This window comes from Seriola aureovittata, chromosome 4 (assembly GCF_021018895.1).
Source record: "Seriola aureovittata isolate HTS-2021-v1 ecotype China chromosome 4, ASM2101889v1, whole genome shotgun sequence".
NCBI classification, from domain to species: domain Eukaryota; kingdom Metazoa; phylum Chordata; class Actinopteri; order Carangiformes; family Carangidae; genus Seriola; species Seriola aureovittata.
The window spans coordinates 18,163,170-18,183,642 of record NC_079367.1 but is presented as its reverse complement, the minus strand read 5'-3'; the positions used below and the strand labels follow the sequence as shown (position 1 = coordinate 18,183,642).

At 39.7% G+C, this 20,473-nt stretch overlaps 1 protein-coding gene across 4 annotated transcripts in view; it reads right to left on the bottom strand.

Annotated features, from left to right (window-relative positions):
• The window catches only part of stx1a (syntaxin 1A (brain)), a 57,408-nt gene that overhangs the window by 14,499 nt on the left and 22,436 nt on the right, over nucleotides 1-20,473 (bottom strand). For all 4 annotated transcript variants that reach the window (XM_056375005.1, XM_056375006.1, XM_056375007.1 and 1 more), the window contains exons 4-6: nucleotides 7,703-7,777; nucleotides 2,778-2,851; nucleotides 2,011-2,119 (exon numbers count right to left, since the gene is read on the bottom strand). In XM_056375005.1, the coding sequence (XP_056230980.1) occupies nucleotides 2,011-2,119; nucleotides 2,778-2,851; nucleotides 7,703-7,777 (258 nt within the window). The remainder of the gene's footprint in view (nucleotides 1-2,010; nucleotides 2,120-2,777; nucleotides 2,852-7,702; nucleotides 7,778-20,473) is intronic.

Sequence of the window (20,473 nt, the reverse complement as noted above, 5' to 3'; positions counted from 1 at the left end):
TTTAGCGCCATGAGAAGGGTTTTGTGTTAGCCCTTTGATTAACCCCAGAAAGAGCTGTGTGTTGCCTCTGCTGTTATTTTCATTGGACCCCATTTAGTGTAGATATATTGGGTGGAGCACACATACACACCCAACTGCATGTGTCCACTCTAAACTGACAGAGGAAATTACATCTACGCCGAGTGCCCTGCAACATAACTACCCCTGCTCTCCTCTGCTATTATTACGAAATGAGTCATAGTGTTCTTCTCTGTATCCAAGTGTGTGTGCCTGCCTTTGTGTATAAGGTGACTATCACAATGACTAAGGGGCAGCTGGCTCAGTGCAGCCTGCTCGGATGCCGTGGCAAAGGCCATGTCAGATGCCTGGTCCAGGAGCCTGGGGCCCGCAGCTAATACCTGTCAAATCATAGCACACACAGAGTGTGACATGAGTGAGGGGAGCTCAGATCTGAGCTGCAGCAACCTGGCATGCGCATGTATATGGGTGTGGGTGTTGGTGATGTATGTGTTTTGGAAAGTGGTTTAAGTGTGAGAATGGTTGTTTTGGTACAATACACCAGACAAATTCAAAATAAGAAATTGAAATTTCTCTATAAACAAATCAATACAAATAGAATAAAATACTTTTTTTGGGTGGCATAATAACAGTTGGATGTACTCTAGGTTTTATGTTATGCTGTCACATAACACATGTACATTATTTTATCAGTTAGCCAGAACAAGTCTGTGTTCTGTGATTTAACTGGCAGCAAGACAAATTTCCCTTTGGGGACAATAAAGTTGACAAAGTTGAAGCGCATAAACGGTCAACAGGTTGGAGCTGAGGTAGTTTATTTTCTCAAGCCAAGTTGAATCATCTTTTTTCATTAATAATAAATGTAACAGACTGAATAAATAACATGACTGCAGGAGAAAATAATTCACTTAATATATTCAATGAAGTATTATATCTGGGTTTATGATATCAGGAGCAGGAGAGTGAATGGGTGACTATTTATTTAAGGGTGCTTTAACAGACGTATTACTGTAAATCAAGATAAGTGTTTCCAGCATTGGCTGGATAAAGATGATTTCTCCTGCATGAATCCACAAATCAAAGGCTGCAAAAATTCAAAAAGTAGAAAGAACCTGCTCCTTTTATCACCACATGAATTGAACTGACTGAACAGTTGTTGTGAACAGTTTGGAAAAATAAATAAATACATGAACAAATCGAGGCTGCAGCAGTTTGTATGTCCATAATTCTGTCAGGGTCTAGTCTTTCATCAGAGTATGTAGACATAGTAACACTGACACTGATCTACTCTACAGATGTAAAATGATTTTGAATTTTTACAAAGTGGTGGAGGAATGTGCATACAGACTATATTTTTAGATTAATGAACCTGAAACTAACACCTGACTAATAACAGAGGGGCGATGAAGATGCAGGATGAAAAGCAATCATGAATGGCCATTTTGGATGAAAGCTGACCAAAAGTTTCACCCAACTTACAGTGACCTTTGTATGAAAGGTATGTAGGAGAAAAACTATCTGCACATTCTGTGTGTGCAGTAACAATTACAGAACATTTCTCCAAATAAAGACCGTAACACTGGTCAGGAGCACATGTCATACCGGCAGATTGAAAGATCATATAAGATCATATAAGACTGATCTGATAAACCCGGAGCATCAGAAATGAAAATGAGCATCAAGGAAGACAGTCAGTCGTTTTATCCCCTGTAGTGTGACATGGTGGATATCAACCAGTGTTGCATCTGGGGCACCACATGATGCACCAACACAAAGATTGAGAGCGTGTTAAGAGGTGATTGTGTAGTCTGACTTAGGACAAGTGCTCACTCATGACCTCATTCAATCTGTGCAGATATTCTCATGAATCTCAACGTTTAAAGAACTTTGAAACACCCTGTGACTGAAAATAGACGCAGATGTTTTAGATGCATGCAGTGTTGAGATGTGCACAGTTAGTGTGTGGGGTGTTGGAGGGTTTAGTCTACTCACTGATCTCCAGCTGTCTCTGAATGCGTCCCTTGCAGCGCTCCCTGTAGTCTGACTGGGTGGTGTTGTATTCTGACATCACCTCGACAAACTTACGGGACAGTGTGGAGTGCTGGAGATACAGTGAGGAACAACAAAACATTTCACTGAAACCTGCTCCATGCCAGCAGTAAACACACTCACACTTTAATTGGATAGTCGGCCTTCAGAGAGTCTAGAGAGTATTTGTAACATTTCAACAGGTTATTAGCTGAGATTCAACAATTCAACTGTTTCGCTAACCCTTACCCTCACTGCTAAATGTTTTACTAGTTGTTGGTTGAATGTTTGTATGATTGTTAATGTGATAATAATATGATATATATGTATTAAAATGTTCATAGTTGAACATTAGTTTAACATTAAATACACTATAGGAGGACTATCCACATAAAGTGTAACCATAGACACTAACTTAATCAATTCTCTAAATGCTGAACGGACAGGGGGTGGGCAGGGCAAAATGGTATATTCCAGTACATAGTGTATTCACACTAAAAAAAAATGACAAAAATGAGTCATACTCGAAGCAGTTGTTCTCAGGGAACATGGAAGAGCAGCTCACAGCTGCAAACTTCAAACAAACTGCAGGTAGTAATGGGAAAGCTCCATTTAGCTTTTTCTTGGTGTTCTTACTACAGTTAGTATTATACATACTGTTCACAATTGTTCTGCAGTATACAATTGGGACACAGCTGTTGACTTTTGCTGCTTTCCCTCCCGAACCGTACCTGTGTTTTACGTATCCTCAGGTCAGCTGATGACCTGTTCTGCCCTTCCTCTTGCTCAATGGTGTGCTGGATACCTGGACAGATACACAAAAATATTCATTCAATCACCTGGTGAAAACTGTTTCTTAAAGATTAACAGCAAGAACACCAAATAAAGTTATGAGAAACAGTGCTTTATTTTGTGTGCACAGCTGACATTTTGACTTGAGGGTGGTGTAAGAAAAATGATCGGGGGGGTCATCAGAAACATATCTCTTCGATCTCAGGACACAATGAATTTTCACAGTAAACTTCATAGAAATCCAGCCATTTGTTTTTGAGAGATACCCTGCCATGTGTTTGTCAAGGAAAGGTTTGAACAGATGGTTGCATGAAAGAAAATACTGGGAGTAATAATCATTATCGATAACTCTCTGGAGTATAAATATTCCTATCAGATTTGATGGTAATCTGGCCAGTAGTTGTCAAAACGTCTCGCTCTGAACCAAAGTGTTGGACGCACAGAGAGAGAAAGATCATCAGACCATATCAACTTTAGGACCTGATCTATATAAAACTACAATTACAGTCAGAAGGGCTATTATGTTTCAGTATAATAATATAAATATTATACTTAGAGTGTCACAAATATTAAGTAATCACACGTCAAATCAGTCACTCAGATGGAAAGGGAAAAACTGGAAATGTGGTAAAGGGCTGACTATTAAGACATTTATTTTAAGTATAAATTACTGGGATAACTCTGCTCTTTTATTTCTTCTGCAATTTCTAATGCAACTTTTGCCTGACTGCTGCTTCAAAGTCACACCTGAGGAAGTCACTGCCGAGCATAATAAATTAAAGAGACTGTCAATGTGAGGTGATGAGAAGTACTCAATCCACTACTGAATTCTGTGACATGTAAGAGCTGGCTCATTTGCATTCCCATTTTTCTGTAATTTCAAGTGGGATGAGATGGCTGTACCAGCTCCTGCACATTCAGGGGCATTGCTTTTTCTGTATATACTGTGCAGCTCCCTGTTTATGCAGACAGCTTGAGCTGGCAGGTTAAACAGGTACAACAGAATATCACAGCTGATTGGGTGTGCGAGGAAAGAAATTTCAAGTTCAGGAATATATTCATGTGTCATACATGCAATGGTTTCGGCAATCTCTGGAAAAACATGAGAATTTAACATAACTTTATTCAACGTTAACGTCTGTGTATTGTTCCATCTGGTTCGATCCAGCCACTGGGGGTTGCTTTTTTTAGCACATGTTCTTTAAGCCCCTTAGCAACAACTGTATATTGTTTGAATATGAAAACCAAGGAGCGTCCCTCCATTGCAACAGTCTAAACTTTGTATATCACAAAGCACATTGTGATTGTTCCAGGTAAAAACACAGTGGTTTAGATTTACTTTAATGTGTTTTGCAACATCAGCACTTTTGAAAGAATGTTGAATGAGATTCATTGCATTAATATTGTCCTTAAACCCATTCCTTACTCACTTACACAAACACAAATGCATATACGCACCCAAACACACACCCAGCAAGTGGTTACACAAAGGTATCCTGTGGCAACAACTGATGTGAACTGGAGCGCCACAGTTAGAGGCCTGTGATGCAGAGCCTGTTCCGCCTGATAGCCCTTGTGTCAAGTGTGTGTATCAATGTACATACCGTATATGCACACATTGCCACTGTGTGTGTGTGTGTGTGTGTGTGTGTGTGTGTGTGTGTGTGTGATACGTGTGTATATCAGTGGGCACACAGGATGAGGGATGGAGGCTATTATCTCCAAGCCCTCTGCAATGAAGTTGTGTTCTACTTTCCTAAGATACTGTATAGGCCGACAGGTATTTATCTCTGACCCCTATTCGACACCTGCAACAGCAGAAGTGAGTCATGTGAGGAAGTTTTCATGCAACGGGATTTCAGGAAGGGCACATGAATCACATATGCCAGAAGAGGAAATTAAAAAGGGATTAAAAAGTGCTGTAAATTTATGAGAAAAGGAAAAAAAAAAGGTGAGAGGGCGACACAAAAATCTGAGAATAAGAAGATTATAGGACTAATACAAACACAAAATACTAATTAATTAATTAATTAACTAATGTTGGGAGGAGTGACCCAGTACCAGCTACAGTCACAATAACATTAGTCAGTTTGTGTGCACGTCTGAATAAAACTTAGTGTGTCCTCGTGCATATGAATCACAGCTCGCACCTCTGTGGCAAGTGACACTAATCACTCTGCCCTCTGCAGTACAGTTCACTGTCTGCTTATCTTTTCCTTGTTTCCCGCTCCCAAGACAGCACCAGCGCCGTCACATCACATGACAGATAAACAGCTGTGCACACTGGTTATGGACAGAGACATAATACTGTAATACAGACGTCTGGGATGATAATCATTTTAATGAACTTACACTGCTAATTTTTTTTCTTGATTAATTGATTAATAATTTGGTCAATAAAACATCAGAAAAATAGAGGAAAATGTCTGTTAAAGTTGAGGTGATGTCTTGGGATTGTTTTGGTTTGTCGGAAAACACAAAATATTATGACATAAGATGAGGAAAAGAAGCAGCTCCTCACATTTTGGAAGCTGGGACCTTTAAATGTTTGTAATTTTTTTACATGAAAATTGACTTAAACGATGAACCAATCATGAAGATGTCAACTGACTGACTGACTAATGTTTTCAGCTCAGATTTGTTAAGAATCCCTCATACTGAACCTAAGAGAGCACAAAGTGATTATGTAAAATTACCAACCATTTGCCAGTTACATCTTCAAAAACAAAGATGAACTTTGTTTTCCTGTTTTATATTATTAGTGCCACGGGTGCTCAGCTCCGAGGCACTCCTCTACAGCTAGAATAGCTGAGAGGAGTGCCTTGTCCCGCAGCTTTGAGAAAACCCCGGTAATATATACATCAAAACGTGCGTCTTGATCCCGCAAGGGGTGCTATGACTTTTGGTGTTAAAATTCCAATTTTTCCCAAAGTTATTCCCAAAAAACTGGGAATAAATAATGCATTAGAAATGCATTGGAATTTTCTTTAGAAACCCACCTTTTTTCTACAAAATTGCACCTTTTTTCTGAGTCACCCAGCTCTCTCATACCTGCACGTAGAAATGTGATTCAAACTATAAAACGGAGGAAAACTTCTGCTCTCTCAAAAAGACATAACATAACACATTACATAACATGTAAACTTTTCACACTGTGAGCACTCAAGGGAGGAGTGCAAATCACTTTTTCTTCAAAGTTAGAGTGAAAGCGTCAGTTGGCTAGAGTGCGTGAAGCAGTAAAAAATAACCTTTATTTTTATTTTTAACTCGAGCTCATGGCCAAACCGTAAAAAGGAGACAAATAATTCTTTCTGAAAATGTAGACATAGTTGTTGGGATTCATAAAATGTAACTTTGACAGGCAGGGTCTGCACAAAATTTAAACGGGGGTGCCGAGTCCGGCAGCAATACCTGTCTCACTCTCATTGACACCTAATGTAATCGTCTTTTTTTTTCAAAAGAATCTCACTCTGTCTTCGCACTGAGCGTACTCACTCATTTTAAGGAATATCTGAATAAAATAGAGACTGTAGAAACTTCTGGCTTCAGTGTCTGGCACGGTCTTTTCGGTTTATGAAAAGAAGTAACGGTTTTCTCATAATTTGCAGTTGTTTGAAGCCATGTAGAAGCCAAATTCTGGGCAGATTTTCACATTGCCATGGCAACGGCAGCTCCTGACCTGTGTGCGTGCGTGCGTGCGCCTAGCAACCAGATAACCAACTCTCCAAGCTCTGCTAGCTTTACATTAGCCGCATGTTAGGTCTTAAATGACATTTAGTTAGGTCTTAAATATGTAAGTCCATTTACTGCTTCCTTCATTGCTTTTTTTTTTGTTTTGTTGAAAGAGTGAATGAAGTTGTGACGGTCTCCGCTGAGACAGAGGAGAGGAGAAGCTACTAGCCCTCTCTCGCTGTCACTTCTAGTCGCGTTGCTCTCCTCCCCAGTAATGTTAAATTTAGCACAGTAAAAAACATAATAGTGGTAATTTAAATAGCGGTTCATGGGATTTATTAACCCTCAGGGGTCCCTCTGTCCTTTTTTGGACATTTTCTTCACTTTTCTTTTTTGATTTGCTGATCATTTTGGCTGTGTTACAGCTGAAGGTATGGATTTCTGCAAGAAAGTGTCTTTTTTTACATATTTTTAAAATCTAATGTCAGTTACTGTTACAGGTCTATTATACACTGGTAACACATTTTGTACCCTCTGGGGTTCCTCGTGTCCAAAAAAGGACACACAAAGAAAATGCTATAAAATCATCATATATCAATATTTTTTTCTGCTTTTTTTGCATAAATCTCTTAAACCACTTCAGTTCTGCTCAAACCTATCAAATGTTTATTAGTTTTCGGGATTTTAACCCTTTAAATGCCAGTTTGAAGACATGTCGCCTCTTGTTTTATTAAAAAAAACAACACAGAATATGAGATATTTCCCACATAATACATGATGGAGGGATGTGACATTGTTTTATATCAGAGTCTTTTATATCAAGACATTTCTCAAAACCAGAGTATGATCAGGGTGACTTTTGAACACTGGAAATAAATCATGTACTCATCCCGGCAGTAGCCCCCGTGGCACTCAAAATTTCCCTGGAATTTTCTAGTTGATTAACTACTATTTGGCGGCTGATTAGACTAAGAAAGAAATAAAGCATCTCGCTCTGGTAAGTTGTGACAGACATTTGTCAGTATTTGAAATTTTAATTTGTTGAACAAAGACACACAAAAGGTTTAATTTGATATAGAAAAATACAAAATCATTAGTTGCAGTTAGTGAATTTCCCCTAGGGGACAAATAAAGTATCTATCTATCTATCTATCTATCTATAACAGGAGGAAAATAGAAGAACTGTACTCACTCTTTAATTTGGAGCGTACTTTGTTGGCCAACTTCTTGATGTCTGCCATAAGATCCTCCAGCTCAACCTTAGTTTCTAGGAGAGGAGAGGAGAGGAGAGGAGAGGAGAGATTACTGGGCTTATGTGAAACCAGACATAAAAACACACACTTGTACATGCTTACTCACTCACTCGCACAAAACTGTGCGGCAGCCAATTTCATAGAGACAGAATTAATACTGACACACAAGAAACGACTGTGTCGCTCCCAACAGGGACAAACAATTCATCAGCCTCAGTCCACAGCGGCACAACCCGCCCATCTTTGTTCTTTCTCTTTTGTAGAGTACCAGCATCCTTCAGTTCACTGTCCACTGTCCTCTTTCCATCCTGGCCGACACCCTCACACACCCTCACACACACACCCTCACACACACACACACACACACACACACACACACACACACACACACACACACACACACACACACACACACACACACACACACACACACACACAACACACACACACACACACACCACACACACACACAACACACACACACACACACACACACACACACACACACACACACACACACACACACACATACACACACTCACTCTGTAGAGGCATAAAGTTGAAACCCATGTGGGTAGATGGGTACATGTGGGGGTGGACTACTAAGATTAGCTATTTTGGTGACCAGAGGAACAAGTGAAATCACCATGGGCCGCAGCACAATCTGGGCTACAACAGGATGAATGGATTGTTACCAGCAGGAAAATGTTATCAGGAGAAACTGGGCAGATTTCAATGATGACTAATCAAAGCAGCAGCTCTCCTCGAGCTTGACGTACTGACAAGTTTTCCAAATGGAAATTTTTCTTGTCCAGAAGGCAAAACTGCAAAAAAAACATGCAGCAGTAAGAATAAGTGAAGAGAAAAGGTCTTTCATTGAGGTGTCGACACATTTTGAGGAGACCTCTTCTGCTCCCGATGATTTGCTTTGTATAAAAAAAGGAATCAGTGAGGAGCACTATACCGGTACGGTGTCCGGTAAAGCACACAAGTTTTTACATTTAGTATTTATTAAGGGCATGCTTGCAACAAAGTTTGTATGCTGTGTCGTCCAAACATGTCTGAAGGCTAAAGTATTGATAACCGTTTACACACACTTGAATGCAGTGCAAAAATCCTGCCGTCATAGAAATGGGTGAGACACGATAATTGTTCAAACAGGGATAACAGTGAACACAAACTGTAACGATTAATCAACAACTTAATTTACAAACACTTAATCTGCAATTATTTTATAATTGAAAGCGCTTTATCAATTTTCAAGCAAACATGTCAAACAGTTGATGGTCCCAGCTTCTCAAATTTGAGGATTTGCGGCTTCTGTTATAACCGAATATCTCTGAGTTTTGGCCTGTTGTTCACCTTCAGCTGTGAGAAATTTTAATGGGCACTGTTCACTTTTTTTTAACACATTAAAAGTGACTGAAGTAACTGTTGATCTGTTGATGATCTGACAGACACCTTGCATGAAGCAGCTGAGCCTAAACTAGACCTTCTTTTGCTGTGCTGTTATAATGGTTGTGGGGTATGTGAGAGGCAGGAAGTTTTTGTCAGTGATTAAAACAAACCTGGAGCCATACAGGAGAAGACAGTTTTTCTCATCAGTGCAATCTTCAAAGCCAGCAGCACTGAGGGATGGTTGGAGTGGTTGTCACATCATGCACCCATCTTGAAGAAAAACCGACTTATTCTTTTAATCTTTTCTCCCTTCTGTTGCTCATTACAGCTACAGCCAAACCAGCAGTTTCATAATTATATTTCACAAAACACTTCAAGTTCTTACACATGGGAGACTCTGAAATAACATTTTATCTGATGCTGTTGGTCAGGCAAAGAATTACAGATTGCTGCATTTATCAGCTGTGTATCAACAGAGGGGTACACGGCTGATAAATGAACAAATCAAACTGCATTGCGCCCTAATTTTAACAAAATTAGCCTTTTATATTCTCATTATACTTTCTTTACATTAGCTCTGCTACAAACTAACTAATAGTATATTAGTAATATTTGTAGGTATTTGTAGGTGTATTACATTTCGTTTTGGTGCAAAGGCCGCAATAAAACAAGAAAACAGAACGGCTTTCACACAAAGTCTCCCTCACACGTTCTCCCTGGAGCATTACTTGCCATTTTTAGAACATTGCAAAGGAGTGAGAAAAGCATTTATCATCTTAATGCCATAAGAAAACCAAATCTCCATATGTTAACAAGCCCCTGGGAAACCAGCAGACATAAGAGATGCTCCTTTAAATCAAACTATTCAATCAAACTGCCTGCAGAACATCATGGGACAGAGTTTGTGCATGTTACCTGCTACTTTAAAGCTGCATAAATCACAAAGACCAATAACAAACAGGGGAAAGGTGTGGGGAAGGTACAGAAACTCATAGTAAACATCTGCAACAAATAACAGACACAGCCACAATGGATAATCTGATTACACAGTATGAGGAAGACTTCAATCACTGCTAGATGTTCAATTACTAAAAAATAATATTTGCACATCTTTTGTGATAAGAAAGAAGCTTAAAAACTATGAGATAATTATATCATCTCATTCTCTACAGCTGCACAATAGATCTACATCACATGAATGCTCTTCATAGCAGTTTGAGGTGTCACATGTTGATGATTGAAAACATGGATGGGCACACTGAGCTGAAAACTCATAAACACAAACAGACAATAAAAAGCGGAGGGTCCATTATGATAAACTGGGATAAATCCTCTAACCAGTTTGTCTGATAACATAAAACTACAGCAGCTCAGTGGAGATGGTGAACATATTACAAACTAATCAGCAAAGCTCTACAAGCTTTTAATCTGCTTAACAGACGTATTTCCCTATCAGCAAACATCAGCCTGTGGTAAATCAGGCTCAGTGGGACAAAGCGGTGGACATGCAGAGCGCTAACTGCTGAAATTACATCATTTTATATCCAGATGCAAAAGACAGGCTCATTTAAATGTAAAGGAAAGTTGCAATAACATGGTAAGCATCCTAAATCCATAGGACATGACAACTAGTTTGACAGGCCTCAAAGATACACACAAAGCTGGTTGGTGAGAAGAAAACTCAATTTTTTTTATATTCAAGCAATGTATAGGAGCCATTACATAGAGGAATGAAAAGCAGAAGTGTGCAGCTGAGTTAGAAAGAGAAATGTAATGCTATAGTAACATGACACCAGGCTCAAGAAGGATGTACAGAGACGACAATCCAATTGGAACAAGGGAGGAAATGAACAGTAATTAAATCAAGTATGTGAAACATGGGGATATCAAATACTACAGAAAGAACTCAATATGAAAAATACTTTTTTTTTTCCACAAGTAATTCCAAAACAAACACTCGCAGCATAACCATCTCCTTGGTATGTATTTGAATACAATTTTATATCTGGTCAATCATTTTCCTGCCAATGGCAATATGTACGCAGCATACAGTGGGTTTGTCAGGGTCAGACAATGATCTGAGGTGGTGGGCTGAAGCCCTCAGGGCAAAATGACTAAACAATGCTCTGTGGTGTGTGTGTGTGTGTGTGTGTGTGTGTGTGTGTGTGTGTGTGTGCAGAGCTAGAGTTGCTTCAAAATTGTAATGAGTTATCAGGCACAGAGCACCTGGTTAAAACTGTAATTTGATTACTTGGTGAATTTAGATACTTTTAAATTACTCTGGATGATGGATTTCTTTTTTCCTAACATTGTTTTGTGTGTAGGCCTCTGTGTCCTCTTGTGCATGTTTGCACAGATTCAGAAACTCGTAGAGGTGTAAGGTTATGGAAAAGCAAGCTCTCTCAGTTGTGTAAGTAACCTCTGGTAACCTCTTCCTCGAGGTAAGCTGGACTGGCTTCACAGAGACAATAAAACAAAACTGAACTCAGTTTTGGGCCATGCGTGGAGTGTGTGCATGTGTTTGCGGTATATGTGTGTGTGTGTGTGTCTGTGTGCGCGGTATGTGTGTTAAGGAGCTAGATTAGATTTCCCCCTCGTGGTTACCAAACAGAGGAGGCCAACCTGCTCGATCAAGTGTCTATTCAGCCTCATTATTGGCTGTCTGAAAAGAGGAGGAGCACAGACACTGATGAATAAGTAGAGGGAGACGTGAGAGGGAAGCAAATTAGAGGGCAAAACTGAGGAGTCAATTGAGCTGTGGCTTCACACTCCAGCCCTCTCCCAGAAGCTCTCAAATGGAATCTTCAGGTCACGCTTGTTGCCATCATTAAGACTGTGTTGCTATGGCGATGTGTGTGCAGTCGGTCCTCTCACCAGCATCAGATTCAAAGTGGCAGAGGGAACGAGAGAGCGAGAGAGAGATACGCCACAAGGGGGAAGAAATGGAGGATATGTGGAAGCAAGAAGATGGTTTTCTAGGACTTTTATTCCAGTGTAATAACTGTATTTCTTTTTTGAAGTTTACTTTCATGACCTTTTTGCCTTTACGTCAGAGTTATGAGTTAAGACAAGAGGGAGAGTGGAAAGAAAATTCCAGGATAAATCTGATGATATTCTATATTTTTACTGTCACAAAAATAAATGAAATCAAAGTACCAATGAAGAATTTATACTACAAACACAAACTGCCTGTAGCTGAAGTCTGATATAACTTATATAACTTATATGTCATAGACTTCCATTGCAGTCAAAAAAGTATTAAAAAGGCAAGAGAGAAGCCAAGCCTGTGGGTGACATGATACTTTGCTATAATGAACATGAGTACTTTAAGGTCCCTCTACACTGCATGATTTTTTTTTCCGTCCAAGACGTAAGTTGACAGTCTTGGGAGAAATGTGGTGAAATCAATGGTCCCGGAAAATGGTGTTCCTAGTCCTAAAGTTCCTGTCACTGTGAGTGAGACATGTCCAGAGAGGGCTGGTTTGGAGCTTTGGTGACCAAAGACTGTGACAAAAACTCAGACAGAGTCAGAGTTTAGGATCAGGTTCTGTGTGTGTGACTGATGCTGTGACCACGTCTGCAAACCAACCAATCAGAATACGACATGAAATGATGCAGAATACAACAGATTTTTGTAAGTGCAGTCTTTAAATTAAGGTTCGAGAAAAAAAAAACAAAAAGACACACTTTTCCCTATCGCCACAATTGCCAAAGCTTGTTTACCGTTTTGCTGCATTTACAGAAACGTAAGAGCAGTGCATTTGGTTGATATGAGCTGATGACACGTCTCTGTTCTCACATGCTTTTTTTTCTATTACATCGCAGGGCTACGATTCACCACACACTCATCGCACAATCTGACAATCTGCAAATTGATATTGTAAAGTCTGACACAGATTGCAAACCAGGATTTTATTAGACCCATCCCACACAGGGAGCTGTACAGTAAACTTATGCTATTGTTGCCGCACAGTCTAAAGGCCCCTTTAGTTTATTTTGATTCACAACATATACTTTATTGTTGCCATTAAAACATTAAACAGAGTACTGCCAACTGCAGGTGAAGCTCCTTCAAGAATATAGTATTTACTCCTGTTTGAGTGACACTTGCTAGAATCTAAAGAATCCATCTGTTTTAAGAAATCACTGAGCATATTGTTAAAAATTAACAATTTTTGTGACTTGTTTTTTCCATAACATGAAAACTACAGAATAAGACCAGATTTATCCTTTAAATGCAACAAATGCCCTCAAAAAGTTACTCAAAACTAGGTCAATGTAGATACATGCTTATACAGCGTGCACGGTCAACCACCAGGTCACATGACGACTTTGAATATGATTATTCCAAGTTTTGGCAGTTTACAGGGAACAAATTAAATGTTGGCATATTTGCCAAGACAAAATGAAACTGGAACGACTGAATAAATTCAGAGAAACAAAGCAGACCAGACAGGCACAAGCTCACTCAGCACTTCACACTTTCAGTCAAGGACACACACAGTTTCCAGTTTCTGTGCTCGTGTTAGCGGGCTGCTGGTGATAGCTTTATATTTATACTCAGTGGTATTCATTTTCTAAGCTATCTTTCTGCAAAACAGTGAATAAGCATATTTTCTTAAAATGTCTTTAACTTGGCCGTTCACCTGAAACCATCAGTCTAACCTTGCACCTGAGGCCCAATATCGGGCATGGGGAACCCCGTTAACCAAAAAGGGTTAGGTGGAATACCTTGCGGAGTATATTCTGGTTTTGCTAACTGGTCAATTCTGAGCAGCACATTTGATTATCTTTGCAAACACACCAGATTTGATTTCACTTGCACTTCCATACTGCCAACCTTCAAGTCTACTGATCAGGACGGTACTGTGACTTCATCCCTTCTCAGAAATATGAGGATGAAAGCATATCATCAGGATTTTATAAAAGATAAACATCCTCAGTACCCGGGTCAACTTTCTCCCACATTAAACTTTGACTGTACATCAGGTTTGGTTCTACAGCAGCAGCATTCATCCACTTATAACACCAAGCAGGTTTCTTCTTGACTGCAAAAGTTAGCAGTCTGCCTCTCACACTGATAAAACTGGTTCTATTATTATAATGACGTGTGTGTCAATCTGATGTCAGGGTAACATGACACTGACAAGACACCAAGCCGATTCTGTTTCCTCCTCTCTAACTCAGGGTCAATTGCTGCCATTCCAGTCTCTGACTTGCAGCCATTTCTCTTCTTCCTCCATCTCACAGTCTCTCTGTGTCTCTCCCTCTGCTCAGTCTGTAAATATATTACCAGTCCTTTGTGTGTTTGCTGCGCTTATTGATCGTCTAGAGTCCAGGTGTCTGATGTTTCAGAGCGACAGAATCTGAGCTCATCCCTCAAACATTACTGATATTTGCCTTAGAATACAGTATGCTCACAGGTAATGACAAACTGACAGCAGAGATAACGTCCAGTGAAGAGTTTAGATAACATACGTGCTCATCCCTTTCCATTCCAAAAAGTTGTTGCACAGATTTACTACAGCGAATAACAAGTATCACTAAAGTCCTGGTTGTAGACTTTTAGACTTTGGATTTTTCCCTTCATTGCATGATGACGCCACAGTTACAAATAAATAAACAAAAATAAAGGACAAAAATATTTCTTCCCCAGTAATGGGCAAATACAAAAAATAAATTAATAAATATACAAATGAAGAAACAATGACACTCTGGCAAATATTCAGTAGTTATTTAGTCATTTTGGTTTTAACAAACTTTGCAAGATTGGTTAGATTCTTGATGTTTTTATTGTTATTAATTTTTTTGTTTTAATTTAACAGTGCTTGGAATAATCCTATTGTATTTTTTTAATAATGTGTCTCACTTGATCTCCCGCTACAAATAAAGTACCTGCACTTGGGACATTGTCAAATAAATATCTCTTCTCTCAAATTGCAGATTGTGGCTACCACACATTAATTTAGATTAGTTCCATACATTGGGCTTCATTAAAAAAAAAAAAAGAGAATTTTCCAAAACAAAATTGTTCTTAAAAGTGAAGTACGAGGATTTTACACATCAAAGCCTGTTTGCAGGTCTTGGGGAGTCGTCTACTACTGCATCTGTGGATGAAGGTGTGCACCTTAGACCCCTAGAGGTGCATCGGTTGAGGCTGAAGATAACAAGTTTGAAAATGAAAGAAATCTGTAGGTGTGGAGTTAGAAAGAGGAGAGCTCAGACCTCTGTAGCCAAAAAAGCAGAAATTGCTGGTTCTCCTGAATCAATTTTGATCCTTTTTATTGTGTATTTTTGATTTATTCTATTTTATTTATTATCCATTGTGAGTTCGACAATGTGACGGGACTACAATGCTTCATCAGTGTATTAAACAACATAGTAATCAAACTGAAGGTTATTATAAACCTCATCATGACAGTCCTGGAAATCCATATCCTTAGCCTGAGGTTAGGCTGAAATTTAATGTATTCTGGATGGATATCTCCACAATCAAGCCATGAATATGTTAGCTCTCATTCATCAAGAATGTTTTACCATTTAGACTAAATCTTTTTTCGGGCTCCACTTAAGAGTGCATGTTGTATCTGATTAAGTCTCTGCTAACAACCCCCTTCTTCTCTTTGACAACCTTTCTTTCTCCTGCAACATCTTCCAAGACAGTATAACAGTGTTACTGAGAGCTAACATCGAACATTCGCCCTGCCTCCCAACACTTGACATTTAATCTGCATCAGAGCAATAACACTGCACACCTCTCGCTGACCGCTGGTTCAGGAGCCAAGAGGACAGTTAAACTGATTTATCCCTGAGTTATCTTACTTTGACCTCCACTGTGCATCTCTCTGTGTGTCCTTAGCCTTGGACATCGTATTAACTTCACTTCAAGAAGGATATTATTATTCCACAGTATAAAGCTGTATCTTCAGTGGCTGTAACACGACATCCGTTCAGACAGTATAAGGGGGATGTAAGACAGAGGGAGACAGAGAGATATAGAGGGGAGAGACACAAAGAAAAAGATGGCTGAGGAAGAACAAAGCGATTACAGAAAGCTGGGGGAACTTACACAACACACTAAAATTTTGGTGGAGAGTGGAGGAGCTTTGGCAAACCACAATCGGAGGGTGGGAGCGCACTCAGCCAAAAACTGACACTAGAAATAGTAACACTCAAAGGCTGCAATTAAAACAAGCATCTCCAGCGCTGTGAGTCGAGGACTTTTGAGAGTCAGAGGAAAGATGCTCTTTAGAAGCTGGAGGCTGAGATGTCAGAGGGAGCAAACACAAAGTGGTTGGAAAAACAGACTGAGAAATGTTGTTAAATAAACTCTCAAGTGTCAGTGTTAAGGAGCAGATTCTCTGCTTCTAATTAAGTAGACGTCCAATCACATTTTGCACTAGTATCGTGGTAGTACAGCAAAATTCATACTGTGGCTTTTAGCCTTTATTTTGTATTGATTCTGAGGGGCTAATGCACCACTCATCATTTGTCATCCTAACATATTTTATAGTTAACATTACCTCCATTTTTGTGGCTTGGTTTGCGTCAAAAACTCTGTTTGCATTAACTTGTAGACAAAGTTTCTGGCAGACGGCAACGGCTGCAGTTTCACATTACAATTGGTCCAAAACTCTGCAGGCAGAAGTGCTCTACATAGATCGTACTACAAGGTATCACTTCAGGCTGCTTGTGTCAAATGGTTTTAATGCACAAACAAGGAAGGTGCTATAAGTGCACTGGGATCAACCGTTTATGACCCCAGGACACAATCACTGCTCAAGTTTCCTCCCAAACAAAGATTAGGCTAATTGGAGACCGTAAAATAACCCAGGTGACTCTAAGTGTGAATTGTTGTCTATGTACATGTGTCTGAAGCCATGCATGAATACAGAAGCAGGAGAAAGGGGAAAGCAAGCAAACACATGGTACTGTGACCGTATGTGTTAAAACAAATATAAAAATGTTAACTCAGCAAATGTGCTCTCATGCATTGATGATAAGCCTTTAACAAAAACTGACCTAAGTTGGTTTTCAACACCTCGTATGTAAATATTTACTGTAGACATTGAGATATCCAGCAGGTGTTTTCAATAAAAGCTTAACTTCATCATGAAAAAAGGACAGTAGAATTTAAATCACAATGGTGACACTTTCTGTCGTCCTCTGGGACTGACTGGATGTATCCAGTTTCCACCGCTGAGGGTAACAAAATACTACAACACAGATTGAACTACACTTTCCTCCATGGGGACCATGATGATAGGTATCTAACCTGCAACTAAAGAGAGGGGAAATGACAGCTTGGAAGAGATAAGCTGTACCTACAGCAGCTATCAGACTGCAAAACAGAGCTGGTGTGTGAATTCACTATCTAGTAGTGTAAACTGTCCTTATCTCTGGAAGCTATTTGATACAATGCATCAGTCACTGTGGGAAAGAGGAGCAGAAACAAATCAAAAATTGACATGGTTAATATGGGAAAACATGTACAAACAACATTGGCTCAGTGTCACAAATACTTATTTTCCAATACTGCACTACTGTAATGATTAAACAAGTACTCTTACAGGTTTTATTACATCCTCCTCTCCTAAGGTTGCGTTTCATTTGATCAACCTCACACTCTCCGGGGAGAAGCTGAGTGTAAAGGCCCCTGATGCTCCCACAGAAGTAGCAATCATCACTGACTTTTGACCTTTCGTTATGAAATCTATCAAGGACAGTCTCATCGATCAAAATAATGAGAAGCAATGCTGCACGAGGCCAACAAACAACACTACAAACAAAAATAAATAATGCAATTATTTCATGGAAAATGTGAATTCAATCTTGTTTCTAAATATAAAATGCATTTGTGTCTTCCCTTCCTGCATTAGAGGAATGTGCTCATGAGAAGACAGAGGTTCAATACCCATTATGCTCTGATGGCCATTACCTAATCTATCATCATTACTGAACCTACTACTGTACACCACTTCTGAGCATGCCCACACAAACACACAAATCCTTAACACCAACCAAGCAAAAACAAACACACACCAACGATGTATATTGAAATTCCCTGGTGGAAATGTGCTATGCTTCATTTAGCAGGATGGGTAAACTGTGATATGGGATAATGTGTAATGCAGGGGCAAGGTAATATTACACCGAGGTTGCATGTGTGTCAGTGTGTGTGTATATTAATATGGGATCTGCAAGTGGGCTAGAAGTAACCCCATGGAGATCAACAGGAAACGTCTCAGTCAGCGAACACAAAAGCTCCCACAGCAGAGGGGGAGGAAGAGGAGGAGGAGAAGGAGGAGGAGAAAGGGGGGGGGGGGTCGGGGTCGGGTGAAGCTGGCCAAGTGGGTGGTGGCTGGGGAGATGTGATGTGATTATGGAACTGATAAACCGTGACAGAAACAGCAGGTTTACCAGTTATTAGTTTACCCATTACCGTGCAGAAGCAGAAGAAGCTCCTCTCACCACAGGGGAGAAATAAAAACCAGCAAAGACTTTAGGATGCAAAAAAGAAAAAAAAGAAAAAAAGAAATAAGACGAGCAGGATATGAGTAAGAGGAAGCAACTGGGTTTAAAAAAAAAAAAAATCTATAAATGATCAAAAACCACACTAGCCTTTTATGTGAACAACATTTTCAATACAACAATGAATTGGAGTAGATCTTTAAGTGCATTATATTTTCCATTAAAATGTCATTGTGCAATTAGTTTTGATGACAAACTCCCCAGTGCAAGCTGAAGCACAGAAATGTCAGAATCAGACTGTTACAGCAGCAGAGAGAGAGAGAGAGAGAGAGAGAGAGAGAGAGAGAGAGAGAGAGAGAGAGAGAGAGAGAGAGAGAGAGAGAGAGAGAGAGAGAGAGAGAGAGAGAGAGAGAGAGAGAGAGAGAGACTTCATAACACACTGCATAGTTTTATGAGCTTTCACACACACAGAATTCTAATTTCTATATTCATATGTAATACATTTCCAATGGTTAAGATGCCTCGGAGGATATGTAACTGTCCCCTGGATTATGTTCAGTGGCAATGTTTTTTTTAATTTGGGGAATGAGCTTTTCTGCACCAAATTAAAAATACAGAGAAAAGCTTGGGGTGTTTGACTGGGTGTAAAACCTGCATGACTGACTCCATAGACAGCTTTTCATGTCAAGTCAGTGTTGGCTTTTTGTAATTTATTGAATTAAATTTGGAGCAGTTCATTTCCTCACTCCAACTGAAACTGCATTCCCGGTGTATTTTTAGCCTCAGTAGCGTTAAAGCTCTGGGGATGGGGATGTTGGTCGACCACTTTGGTCCAGATTGAAATATCACAACTAACCTACTTCTGCAAGCTGACATTTTCATGTTTTAGTGCAATATCCTGACAACTATTTAATCAGTTCCCATGAAATTTGGTACAGATGTTCATGGTGGCCAGAGGATGAACCCTAATGACTTTGGTGATCCTCTGGCCTTTTGTGTAGCACCACCAGCAGGTCAAACTTGTGAAATATCTCAACATTTACCAGATGGATTGACAAATTTGGCACAGACATTCAATTTCATTCATTATACTAAATTTTTTACACACATTCACGTTCCTCTCAGGATGAATTGTAATAACTTAGTCTGACTTGACCTGACACCATCAGGTCAAAATTTCAATTTGTCCAATATTTTGGCTTATGACCAAATATAAGCAACTAATGGAGGAAACTGAGGAAAGGAAAGGACTAGAGCAAAGGTCAGAGGATCACCAAAGTTATTACAATTCTTCCTGAGGGGAACTTCATGGCAATCCATGTTGAGATATTTCAGTCTGGACCAAAGAGGTAGACTGACTGACCTCCAGCATGGCTAAAAATGCTATACAAATAAACTTGTTGTATTCTAAGCTAAACCACGGTTTTCCCCCACCTGATGACCTCAGCCTTTCCTCAAGGTTCCCATTTACCCGTCTGCTTCGCCCACCTATTGACTTGTTCCACAACAACCCAAGCTTCCCTCCTCACTCACACCTATGTTCCTGTTCATGCTCCAACGTGTTTTCCCTGTGAACCTCCTAACTGCATGTTTCATCCTCTTGTCTCTGTACGCCTGTGTTCCTGCCTGTCTGCTCTTCTGTCCGTCTACCTGTGTGCCAGTGTTTTCACCATGAAAACTACTTCACTGAATCTGCTTGCATGTGAGTGTGCATTTGGGTCCACCCTGCCTGTGCTGATAACAGCAAACCGTTACACTTCCTAATCTCACCCAACTGCTGTAAATTGCCTAAACATCACCATAAAAACACTAATCATGCATTAGTTGCCAGGAGCGGATAT